The sequence below is a fragment of the Pezoporus occidentalis genome, unplaced genomic scaffold (assembly GCF_034315485.1).
Source record: "Pezoporus occidentalis ecotype Australia unplaced genomic scaffold, CSIRO_AGI_Poc_V1 ctg1641, whole genome shotgun sequence".
NCBI classification, from domain to species: domain Eukaryota; kingdom Metazoa; phylum Chordata; class Aves; order Psittaciformes; family Psittacidae; genus Pezoporus; species Pezoporus occidentalis.
Window position 1 is genome coordinate 1 of NW_026913468.1, and position 11628 is coordinate 11628.

Here is an 11628-nt window from a genome sequence, read left to right on the forward strand (position 1 = left end):
GTTCAGCCCAGTTTAGCCCTGTTCAGCCCAGTTTAGCCCAATTCAGACCAGTTTAGCCCAATTCAGACCAGTTTAGCCCTGTTCAGACCAGTTTAGCCCAGTTCAGCCCAGTTTAGCCCTGTTCAGACCAGTTTAGCCCAATTCAGACCAGTTCAGCCCAGTTCAGCCCAGTTCAGCCCAGTTCAGCCCAGTTCAGCCCAGTTTAGCTCAGCCCAGCCGTTCAGCCCAGTTCAGCCCAGTTTAGCCCAGTTCAGCCCAGTTTAGCCCAGTTCAGCCCAGTTCAGCCCAGTTCAGCCCAGTTTAGCCCAGTTCAGCCCAGTTCAGCCCAGTTCAGCCCAGTTTAGCCCAGTTCAGCCCAGTTCAGCCCAGTTCAGCCCAGTTCAGCCCAGTTCAGCCCAGTTCAGCCCAGTTTAGCCCAGTTCAGCCCAGTTCAGCCCAGTTTAGCCCAGTTCAGCCCAGTTCAGCCCAGTTCAGCCCAGTTCAGCCCAGTTCAGCCCAGTTCAGCCCAGTTTAGCCCAGTTCAGCCCAGTTCAGCCGTTTAGCTCAGCCCAGTTCAGCCCAGTTCAGCCCAGTTCAGCCCAGTTCAGCCCAGTTCAGCCCAGTTTAGCCCAGTTCAGCCCAGTTCAGCCCAGTTTAGCCCAGTTCAGCCCAGTTCAGCCCAGTTCAGCACAGTTTAGCCCAGTTCAGCACAGTTCAGCCCAGTTCAGCCCAGTTCAGCCCAGTTCAGCCCAGTTCAGCCCAGTTTAGCCCAGTTCAGCCCAGTTTAGCCCAGTTCAGCCCAGTTCAGCCCAGTTCAGCCCAGTTCAGCCCATTGGGATGGAATTCCCTCTTTCCCAGTACTTTCTAAGGCAAAAGTGAGGGAACCGAAGTGGCTCTGAGGGGGTCCCAGAGCAGCTGACACCTCCCATTGCCCCCCTATTGCCTTCCATTATCCCCCGGTCCCCCCTGAGCCCTCCCCCCCCCCGTCTATGGGGAATTACGGGGGTTCTGGTGGTCTGGGTCCCCCACCCCACTGAGGACCTGGAATGCCCCCACAGTGGGGTGGGGGGGTGAGGCTATGGGGTTTATGCTATGGGGCAGGGCTATGGGTGCTCTGCTATGGGGCTGGGCTGTGGGTGCTCTACTATGGGTCAGGGCTATAGTCTTTATGCTGTGTGGCAGGGCTATGGGTACCCTGCTATGGGGCAGGGCTATGGGTGCTCTGCTATGGGGCAAGGCTATGGGGTTTATTCTATGAGGCAGGTTTATGGGGTTTATGCTATGGGGCAGGGTTATGGAGTGTATGCTGTGGGGCAGGGCTATGGGTGCTCTGCTATGGGGCAGGGCTATGATGCTGGGTTACGCTCATTGGTTCAGGTGTGAGGGGGTGGGGAGGGTCTCATGTGGGGCAGGGTGAGGCGCTGCCCCTCCCTCCACCCCTGCTATGGGAGGTGACTCACCTGGGGGGTGACTCACCCAGCTCTGGGCTGGGCTGTGGGGTGTGGCTGTGGGGCAGAGCTATGGGGCAGGGCTATGGGAATGGCCACAGGGCAGAAATGTGGGGTGGGGTTATGGGGCAGCGCTATGGGGCAGGGATGTGGGTGCTCTGGTATGAGGCAGAGCTATGGGGCAGAGCTACGGGCAAAAGATCCCCTGTGCTGCCACGGGGCTGTGCAATGGGGCAAGGAGCTCTTCTATAGGGCACGAGCTGCACTGTGGGGCAGCAGCTGTGCTATAGGGCAGCAGTTGTACTATGGGGTGTGGTGACAGGCCATGGGGAAGGTGCTGCTCTATGGGGCAGGGAGCCACTCTGTGACGTGGGATCTTCTCTGTGGGGCATGCACTGCATTATGGAGCGGGAGCCCATCTATGGGGCGGGCACAGAGCTATGGGGCGTGGAGCCCCGGGGCTCCCCCACCCAGCCCCACCTCTTCCTCGCTGCCATAAATGAGGACAGCTCATCCCCACGGCACGGGTCAGGCCAAGATGTGGGGCTGGGCTGCAGCGGGGACCCCTCTGCTGTTACTGCTGCTGCCAGGTAATAAGGGGGGCAGGCTCAGCCATGACACTTAAGGGGGAGAAGGGGGCACTTGGGGGGCAGGAGCTGTGGTGGGGGGTGTCAGGACTCAGGTATGTGGGGCTGAGGGTATGGGGCAGAGGGGTGTCATGGGGGCTGTGAAGCAGGGGGGGTTCAGGGCACAGGGCTATGGGGCTGAGCTGCTATGGGGCAGTAGCAGAGGCTGTCAGGTGGCTGTGGGGCTGGATCTGTGGGGCAGGGAGGTTCTCAAAGTTAAAGTCTATGGGGGGGCTGAGCTGCTATGGGGCAGGAAGGGAGGGGTGTCAAGGGGCTATGGGGCAGGAGCTATGGAGTGGGGGGGTGGCCTGGATTCAGGGCTATGGGGGTGAGCTGCTATGAGGCAGGAACAAAGCAGTGTTAGGGGCAATGGGGCAGAGACTATGGGGAAGGGGCTGTCAGGCCTCAGAGCTGTGGGGCAGAGGTGTGCTGGAGGGCTGTGGGGCAGGTTCTATGGGGCAGGGGCTGTGCTGTGGGTCGGGCAGGGACAGGCTGGGACAGGTCAAGCGTCGCCCGAGACGCATCCCCAGGGGCAGGGCGAGGCCTGTGAGCACCCGCCCCACACACACACACACGTGTGGGGCAGGCGCTGTGGGGCTGCAGTGCCTGAGCTGTGGGGCAGAGGATGGGACCTGCCATGCGGCCATCAACATCACCTGCCCCCCGGAGAGCGACGTCTGCGCTGAGGCCTTGGCCAGTGTCACATGGAGTGAGTGGGGAGATGTGGGCCAGGGGGTAGGCTACGGGGAGATGTGGGGCTGGTGCTCTATGGGGCAATGCGGGGTTGGGAAGCCTGGCTTTGCTCTATGGGGAGATGTGGGGCTAGAACTCCTTGCTTTGATCTAAGGGGCAATGTGGGGCTGGAACCTCTGCCTTCCTGGCTTTGCTCTATGGGGAGATGTGGGGCTAGAACCCCTTGCTTTGATCTAAGGGGCAATGTGGGGCTAGAACCTCTGCCTTTGCTCTATGCAGCGATGTGGGGCAGGGGGTGGGCTATGTGGAGATGTGGGTCTGGAACCCCTGGCTTTGCTCTGTGGGGTGATGTGGGGCAGGGGGTGGGCTATGGGGAGATGTGGGGCTCAAACCCTTGGCTTTGCTCTGTGGGGCGATGTGGGGCAGGGGGTGGGCTATGGGGCGATGTGGGGCAGGGGGTGGGCTATGTGGAGATGTGGGGCTGGAACCCTTGGCTTTGCTCTGTGGGGCGATGTGGGGCAGGGGGTGGGCTATGGGGAGATGTGGGGCTGGAACCCCTGGCTTTGCTCTGTGGGGCGATGTGGGGCAGGGGGTGGGCTATGTGGAGATGTGGGTCTGGAACCCCTGGCTTTGCTCTGTGGGGCGATGTGGGGCAGGGGGTGGGCTATGTGGAGATGTGGGGCAGGGGGTGGGCTATGGGGAGATGTGGGGCTGGAACCCCTGGCTTTGCTCTGTGGGGCGATGTGGGGCAGGGGGTCGGCAATGACCAGATCTGTGTCTCGAACCCCTGGCTTTGCTCTGGGCAGGGCAGGGGGTGAGCTATGGGGAGACCCTTGGCTTTGTGGGGGCGATGTGGGGCAGGGGGTGCCCGCGCTCACCCCGGCTATGGGGAGATGTGGGTCTGGAACCCCTGGCTTTGCTCTGTGGGGCGATGTGGGGCGCTGTTGGAACCCTTGGCCCGCAGGCCATGGGGAGGCTGGAACCCCTGGCTTTGCTGTGGGGCGATGTGGGGCAGGGGGGGGCTATGTGAGATGCGGGGAACCCCAGCTTTGCCGGGGCCCTTTGCTCTGTGGGGCGATGTGGGGCAGGGGGTGGGCTATGGGCGCGCGCCCCTGGCTTTGCTCTGTGGGGCGATGCGGGGGTCGTGGTCTTCGTGCGGAGGCGCCAGTGCCGGGGGGGGGCCGAGGCCTGCAACGGGGCCCTGCCCATGGGGACAGAGAGAGCCCTGCCCCTGCCCGTGGGGGGGCGGGGCTGTGGGCGGGGCCAGCCCGGGGCCCTGGGGTGAATGGGGGGTAAAGAGGGCAATGGGGTGAATGGCCTGGGGGCCCTAATGGGGGTAGATGCCCCTGCCCGGTAACGGGGGGTGAATGGGGGTGAATGGGGTAAAGGGGTAATGGGGTGAATGGGGGGTAGTGGGGGGTAAAGAGGGCAATGGGGTGAATGGGGTGAATGGGGGGTAATGGGGGTAATGGGGGGTAATGGGGTGAATGGGGGGTAAGGGGGTAAGGGGGTAATGGTAAGGGGGGTAATGGGAGGGTAATGGGGTGAATGGGGGGTAATGGAGGGGCAATGGGGGAGCAATGGGGTGAATGGGGGTAATGGGGTAGGGGGGGTAATGGGGGGTAAAGAGGGCAATGGGGTAATGGGGGGTAATGGGGTGAATGGGGGGTAATGGAGTGGGGGGGTAATGGGGGGTAAAGAGGGCAATGGGGTAATGGGGTGTAATGGGGGTAATGGAGGTAATGCAGTCAATGGGGATAATGGGGTCAATGGGGATAATAGGGGTAATGGGGGGCAATGGGAGTAATGGTGGCAATGGAGGCAATGGGGGTAATGGGGGGTAAAGGGGTCAATGGGGGGCAATGGGGGTGAGAATCCCTGGCCCCGCCCCCCCAGACAACGTCACGGCCCAGGCGCCCAATGGGCTGCGCTGCTTTGGTTGCCCTGACGACGGGCCCTGCTCCGCCCCCACCATCGTGGAGTGCTATGGCGACCTCCGCGGCTGTTTCCATGGCAACGTCACCGTGACGCTGGGTGAGAGCCAACGGGAGAGCGGGGTGGGGGGGGCGGGGTAAGGCATCATCGGTCACCATGGTGACCACATAGCGCCCTATAGGTCCCCTATGGGGCCTGGTGGCTGTGACGCCTCCCCTATGGGGCAGCTATGGGGCTGACGTCCGCTATCGCCCCCCTTGGCAGGTGGGTCCCGGCGGTGGCGGGAGGTGCGGGGCTGCGTGCGGGACCCGACCTGCACCCCGGAGCCCCGAGGGGACGACGCCGTGGGGCTGGAGGGCTCCTGCTGCGCCGGGGACCTCTGCAACGGCCCCGCAGGGAACCGCAGCCTCTTCGCCCCTGACCTGCCCCGGCTCGAGCTCCTCCCGCAGCCCCACGGCCCCACGGCCGGGCCCAACAAAGGCAATGGGAGCACTGGGGGGGACAAGGCCACCACCAAGATGGCCGCCCCCACGGGCAACGCGTCTGCCGCCAAAACCAAGATGGCCGCCCCCACGGGCAACGCGTCTGCCGCCAAAACCAAGATGGCCGCCCCCACGGGCAACACGTCTGCCACCAAAACCAAGATGGCCGCCCCCACAGGCAATATGGCGCCCACTGTAGCCAACGTGGCGGCCACCAAAGGCAATGTGGCCGCCTCCAGAGGCAGCATGGTGCCTACCGTAGCCAATGGGGCTGCTACCAAATCCAGTATGGCGGCCACCATGGCCAATATGGCGGCCACCACAGGCGATATGGTGATTGACCACCACGGAGCTGCCATTGATGCCAGCACAGCCGCCGGACGCTCCGGGCACCCCATGGAGCGCAAAGATGGCGTCAAGGGCCCTGTGGGGCAGAGCCACCCTCTGGGGGCAGGGTTGTGGCCCCTCCCCTTCCTCCTGCTCCTCCTCCTCTAAGGCCTCTATGGGGCGCCCCATAAGTGGGGCATTGCATGGGACAGGTGCCCCGTAAGTGGCACCTCCCCACCCCACAGATTGCCCCATCAGTGCCCCTCCTGCCCCCTTCCGTTCAATGGGGCATCCCCAAGTAAAAGTGGCACTTATAGGGTGCCTCATAAGCGACCCCCCAGCAACCCATAAGCTGCCCCATAAGTGCACGTTCCAGGCCTCCTTTTAGCCTGTGGGGCACTTATGGGGCACCCCACATCCTTCCCCCCACATCTGCCACTATGGGGCAATAAAGGGCTGTGGTGGAACAAGGGGGGATTGGTCTTTTACTGGGGGGCGGTGCTTATCCCTGGGGGCGGGGCTTAGCCAGAGGGGGCGGGGTTAACAGGCTCATCCTGGATCCCGCAGCGGAGATTGGCTGGAATAGCCTCGTCTGGAGGAGGGGAGAGAGCTGTCAGAGCCCCGCCCCCTTCCCTTTAGCCCCGCCCCCTCCCCTTCAGCCCCGCCCCTTTTACCCATGCGTCGGGGGCGGGGCAGCTGCAGCCCCTCCATGAGGGCAACGAAGGCGTCGGGGCTCAGCGTGAGGCGGGGGTTCAGGCGCCGCTCCTCCCCCACCGTGGACACCGTGTGCCCTATGGGGAGGCGTGACCCATAAGTGACCCTCGAGTGACCCACGAGTGACCCTCGAGTGACCCACGAGTGACCCATGAGTGACCCTCGAGTGACCCACGAGTGACCCTCGAGTGACCGAGTGACCCACGAGTGACCCTCGAGTGACCCACGAGTGACCCACGAGTGAACCAAGAGTGACCCTCGAGTGACCCATAAGTGACCCTCGAGTGACCCTCGAATGACCCACGAGTGACCCACGAGTGACCCTCGAGTGAACCAAGAGTGACCCACGAGTGACCCACGAGTGACCCACGAGTGACCCACGAGTGACCCTCGAGTGACCCACGAGTGACCCACGAGTGACCCACGAGTGACCCTCGAGTGACCCACGAGTGACCCACGAGTGACCCTCGAGTGACCCACGAGTGACCCACGAATGACCCACGAGTGACCCACGAGTAACCCACAAATTCCCCACAAGCCACCCACAACTTACCCACGAGTGACCCACGAGTGACCCCCAAGTGCCCCACAAGCCACCCACAAGTTACCCATGAGTGACCCCCAAGTGCCCCAGAAGTAACCCGCAGGTGACCCATGTGTGCCCCACAAGTGCCCCCCACCATTGTAGTCGTGCGCGGGGTAGACCAGGCACTCATCGGGGAGGGTGAAGATCTTCTCATGCACGGAGCGGTACAGGGTGCGGGCACAGCCTGGGGGGGGGGGGGTGTCACCATGGCAACAAGCTCCTCCCAGTGCCCCCCAATCCCCTCCCACTCTATCCCAGTCCATCCCCATCCCCTCCCACTCTATCCCAGTCCATCCCCATCCCCTCCCACTCTATCCCAGTCCATCCCCATCCCCTCCCACTCTATCCCAGTCCATCCCCATCCCCTCCCACTCTATCCCAGTCCATCCCCATCCCCTCCCACTCTATCCCAGTCCATCCGAATCCCCTCCCACTCTATCCCAGTCCATCCCCATCCCTTCCCACTCTATCCCAGTCCATCCCCATCCCCTCCCACTCTATCCCAGTCCATCCCCATCCCCTCCCACTCTATCCCAGTCCACCCCCATCCCCTCCCACTCTATCCATCCATCCCCATCCCCTCCCACTCTATCCCAGTCCATTCCCATCCCCTCCCACTCTATCCATCCATCCCCATCCCTTCCCACTCTATCCCAGTCCATCCCCATCCCCTCCCACTCTATCCCAGTCCATCCCCATCCCCTCCCACTCTATCCCAGTCCATCCCCCCACTCTATCCCAGTCCATCCCCATCCCCTCCCACTCTATCCCAGTCCATCCCCATCCCCTCCCACTCTATCCCAGTCCCCTCCCATCCCCATCCACCCCCATCCCCTCCCACTCTATCCCAGTCCATCCCCATCCCCTCCCACTCTATCCCAGTCCATCCCCATCCCTTCCCACTCTATCCCAGTCCACCCCCATCCCCTCCCACTCTATCCATCCATCCCCATCCTCTCCCACTCTATCCCAGTCCATCCCCATCCCTTCCCACTCTATCCCAGTCCATCCCAATCCCTTCCCACTCTATCCCAGTCCATGTCCCTCCCCATCCCAGTGCCTGCCCTGCTGGAAGTCGGTGCGGCCGCAGCCCCGGATGAGCAGCGCGTCCCCGGTGAACGCCATGGATTCATCGTCCAGCACCAGCGTCAAGCACCCGGCCGTGTGCCCGGGGCTGGCACGTGCCTGCAGCGCCTGTGGGGGGGGGGGGAGGCGTGGCCTAAGAAGGCTCCGCCCACACCACACCCCCCCCATAGGGTTCAATGTGGGCCCCCCCATAGGATTCAATGAGGAGTGTCCTTGCTAGGGCTCAATGGGTTCCCACAGGTGTCAATGGCCCCCCGCAAAGGGATCAATGGGTGTCTCCCCACATAGAGTTCAATGGGGCATCTGCCTATGGGTCTTTATGGCTCTCTATGGTCACTATGGGTCTCTATAGGGTCCCTATGGGTGCTATGGTCTCTATGGGTCTCGGGTCTCTATGGATCTCTATGGGTCTCTACGGGTCTCTACAGGATGTCTATGGGTTCTATATGGTTCTCTATGGGTCTCCATGGGTTCCTATGGGTCTCTATTGGTCCCTATGGGGTCTTTATGGGGTTCTATGGGTCCCTGTGCGTCTCTATGGGGTCTCTATGGGTGCCTATGGGGTCTCTATGGGTGCCTATGGGTCTCTATGGGGTCTCTATGGGCGCCTATGGGTCTCTATGGGTCTCTATGGGGTCTCTATGGGTGCCTATGGGTCTCTATGGGTCTCTATGGGTGCCTATGGGTCTCTATGGGGTCTCTATGGGTGCCTATGGGTCTCTATGGGTGCCTATGGGTGCCTATGGGTCTCTATGGGTGCCTATGGGTCCCTATGGGGTCTCTATGGGTGCCTATGGGTCTCTATGGGGTCTCTATGGGCTCCCTATGGGTCTCTATGGGTCTCTATGGGGTCTCTATGGGTCTCTATGGGTGCCTATGGGTGCCTATGGGTCCCTATGGTCCCTATGGGGCTCACGAAGGCTCCGAAGCGCAGCTCGTCCCCATCGCGCAGGAGCACGTCCGCGCTTGCGCCGCTCTCCCGCGAGATGGCGCTGCGGCACCCCAGCGCCGCGCGCAGCGCGCCAGACCCGGTCACGTGATCCGCGTGGCAGTGGGTGTTCACTGCGGGAGGGAAAAGGGGGCGGGGTCAGCACCGGGAGAGACCAACGGGGGCTCAGCGGTGGGGGGCGCCAGGCCGGGACCAAGGCCTCTATAAGGTTAATGGGGAGTCCAAGCCCCCATACAGGGCACAGGGAGGGGTCCGAAGCCCCCTTAGAGTGGGTTTAGGGGCAGGGTCGGGACTATGGGGTGTCTATGGGGGTCTATGGTTTGTCTGTGGCTGTCTATGGGGCTCTATGGGGTGCTATAGGATACGGATAGGGTGTCTATGGGGTGTCTACGCAGTGTCTGTGGGAGGCTATGAGTATCTATGGTTGTCTATGGGGCACTATGGGTGTCTGCGCAGTGTCTGTGGGGTGCTACGTGTGTCTATGCAGTGTCTATGGTCACCTGTGGGGGTCTATGGGTGTCTGTGGGTGTCTATGGGGTTCTATGGGTGTCTCTGGGTGTCTTGTCTATGGGGTGTTACGTGGTGTCTATAGGGGTCTGTGGGTGTCTATGGAGCGTTACATGGTGTCTGTGGGTGTCTATGGGGATCTATGGGTGTCTATGGGTGTCTATTGGTGTCTATGGGGTTCCATGGGTATTAGTGTCTATGGGTGTCTATGAGGTTCTACGGGTGTTTATGGCAGTCTATGGGGGTCTATGGGTGTCTATGACGTACGATGGATGTCTGTTGGTGTCTATGGGGTTCTATGGGTGTCTACTGGTGTCTAAGGGGTTCTATAGGTGTCTACCTATGACTGTCTCTGGGTGTCTATGGGGTTCTATGGGTGTCTATTGGTGTCTGTGGGTGTCTATGGGTGTCTGTGGGAGTCTATGGGTGTCTATGGGGTTCTACGGGTGTCTGTAGGAGTCTATGGGTGTCTATGGGGTTCTATGGGTGTCTATAGGAGTCTATGGGTGTCTCTGGGGGTCCATGGGGTCCCTCAGCACATACGTGAAGGAGCAGGCTGAGCCGAAGAGCTCCTGAACACAGCCGAACAACATGGTCCCTGGGGCACCGTCTGGGAACAACACGGGGTCGATGATGACAGGAATAACATGGGAACCTGAGCCCGCGTGGGAATGACAGAGGAATAACATGGGAATGACAGCACATAACGTGGGAATGAAGGAGGAGGAGGAGGGAACAACATGGGAACAACAGAATAACATGGGAATGACAGAGGAATAACACAGGAACGACATGGGAACAACATGGAATAACATGGGAATGACAGAGGAATAACATGGGAACAACATGGGAACAACACGGAATAACGTGGGAATGACAGAGGAATAACATGGGAACAACATGGGAACAACACGGAATAACGTGGGAATGACAGAGGAATAACATGGGAATGACATGGGAACAACACGGAATAACGTGGGAATGACAGAGGAATAACATGGGAACAACATGGGAAGAACACGGAATAACATGGGAATGACAGAGGAATAACACGGGAACGACACAGGAACAACATGGGAACAACATGGGAAAACACAGCACTCCAATGCTAACGTCATATGATCCCCATGTAATAACGTGAGACCCCCCTTATGACCCCCCGGTGACCCCTAGTATGCCCCCCCCAGCCCCCCCCCATATCACATGACTTTTATCCAACCCCTACTTCCGGGTCACCCCCCCCCGCCCCCAAACCCCGTCCACGGCCACCCCCCCACGGGCCCCCATTCCCCCCGGGACCTGCCGCAGCAGCAGCCGCCTCCCCGCGGTGCCGTAGCCCCGAAGGGCCGCGATGGCGGCGGGGACGCGGTGCAACCACATGACCGGGGGGGCGGAAGCGGAGAGAGACGCGGCGCCTTTAATTGGGGCCGGGAGCGGAGGGGAGGAGCCTTAAAGGGCAACGGCTTAAAGGGGCAATGCGCTAATAGGGCCATGGCTTAAAGGGGCAATGGCTAAAAGGGACAATGGCCTTAAAGGGGCAATGGCCTTAAAGGGGCAATGCGCTTAAAGGGGCAATGGCTAAAAGGGACAATAACCTTAAAGGGGCAACGGCTAAAAGGGACAATAGCCTTAAAGGGGCAATGGCTAAAAGGGACAACAGCCTTAAAGGGGCAATGGCTAAAAGGGGACAATGGCCTTAAAGGGGCAATGGCTAAAAGGGACATTGCCTTAAAGGGGCAATGGCTAAAAGGGACAACAGCCTTAAAGGGGCAATGGCTAAAAGGGACAATAGCCTTAAAGGGGCAATGGCTTAAAGGGGCAATGCGCTTAAAGGGGCAATGGCTTAAAGGGGCAATGCGCTTAAAGGGGCAAGGGCTAAAAGGGGCAATAGCCTTAAAGGGGCAATGGCTTAAAGGGGCAATGCGCTTAAAGGGGCAATGGCCTTAAAGGGGCAACTTTAAGGGCCATTGCACCTTAAAGGGCAACTCCTGACTCCCAAGTGACCCTTAGTTGCCCCTTGTGCCCCCCAAGTCCCCCCCCCATTCCTTAATCCCCCCCGATTGACCACTCCAGGCTTTAAAGTGAGGGTCCACCACCTTTATTAAGGGGGCGTGGCTCAGCAAAGGGGGCATGTCCAATGGGTGCAAATGCCCCCCCCCCACGTGGTTCCATAGGGAGTGTGTGGCTCCATACGGGACGTAGCTCCACTGGGGGCTTGGTTCCATAGGGGCTATTGCCGCTCGTAGATGAGGCGCAGCAGCCTCAGGCTGGGCCCATAGCGCTGCTGCTGCCGCTG

General features: G+C 60.8%; 2 protein-coding genes across 2 annotated transcripts; one reads left to right on the top strand and one right to left on the bottom strand.

Moving 5' to 3' along the window:
- Positions 1-4608: 4608 nt before the first annotated feature.
- LOC134160854 (ly6/PLAUR domain-containing protein 3-like) lies at positions 4609-5658 on the top strand. Its single transcript, XM_062613255.1, has 2 exons — positions 4609-4780; positions 4946-5658. Exons 1-2 carry the CDS (start codon positions 4609-4611, stop codon positions 5656-5658), a joined length of 885 nt encoding a protein of 294 aa, XP_062469239.1.
- A 322-nt stretch (positions 5659-5980) lies between these two features.
- ETHE1 (ETHE1 persulfide dioxygenase) lies at positions 5981-10712 on the bottom strand. The gene is made up of 6 exons (XM_062613256.1): positions 10587-10712; positions 8793-8951; positions 7855-7984; positions 6885-6974; positions 6165-6281; positions 5981-6082 (listed from the first exon to the last, which is right to left on the bottom strand). The coding sequence occupies exons 1-6, from the start codon at positions 10710-10712 to the stop codon at positions 6012-6014; spliced, it is 693 nt and encodes a 230-aa protein (XP_062469240.1). The 3' UTR covers positions 5981-6011.
- Between the last annotated feature and the right edge of the window lie 916 nt (positions 10713-11628).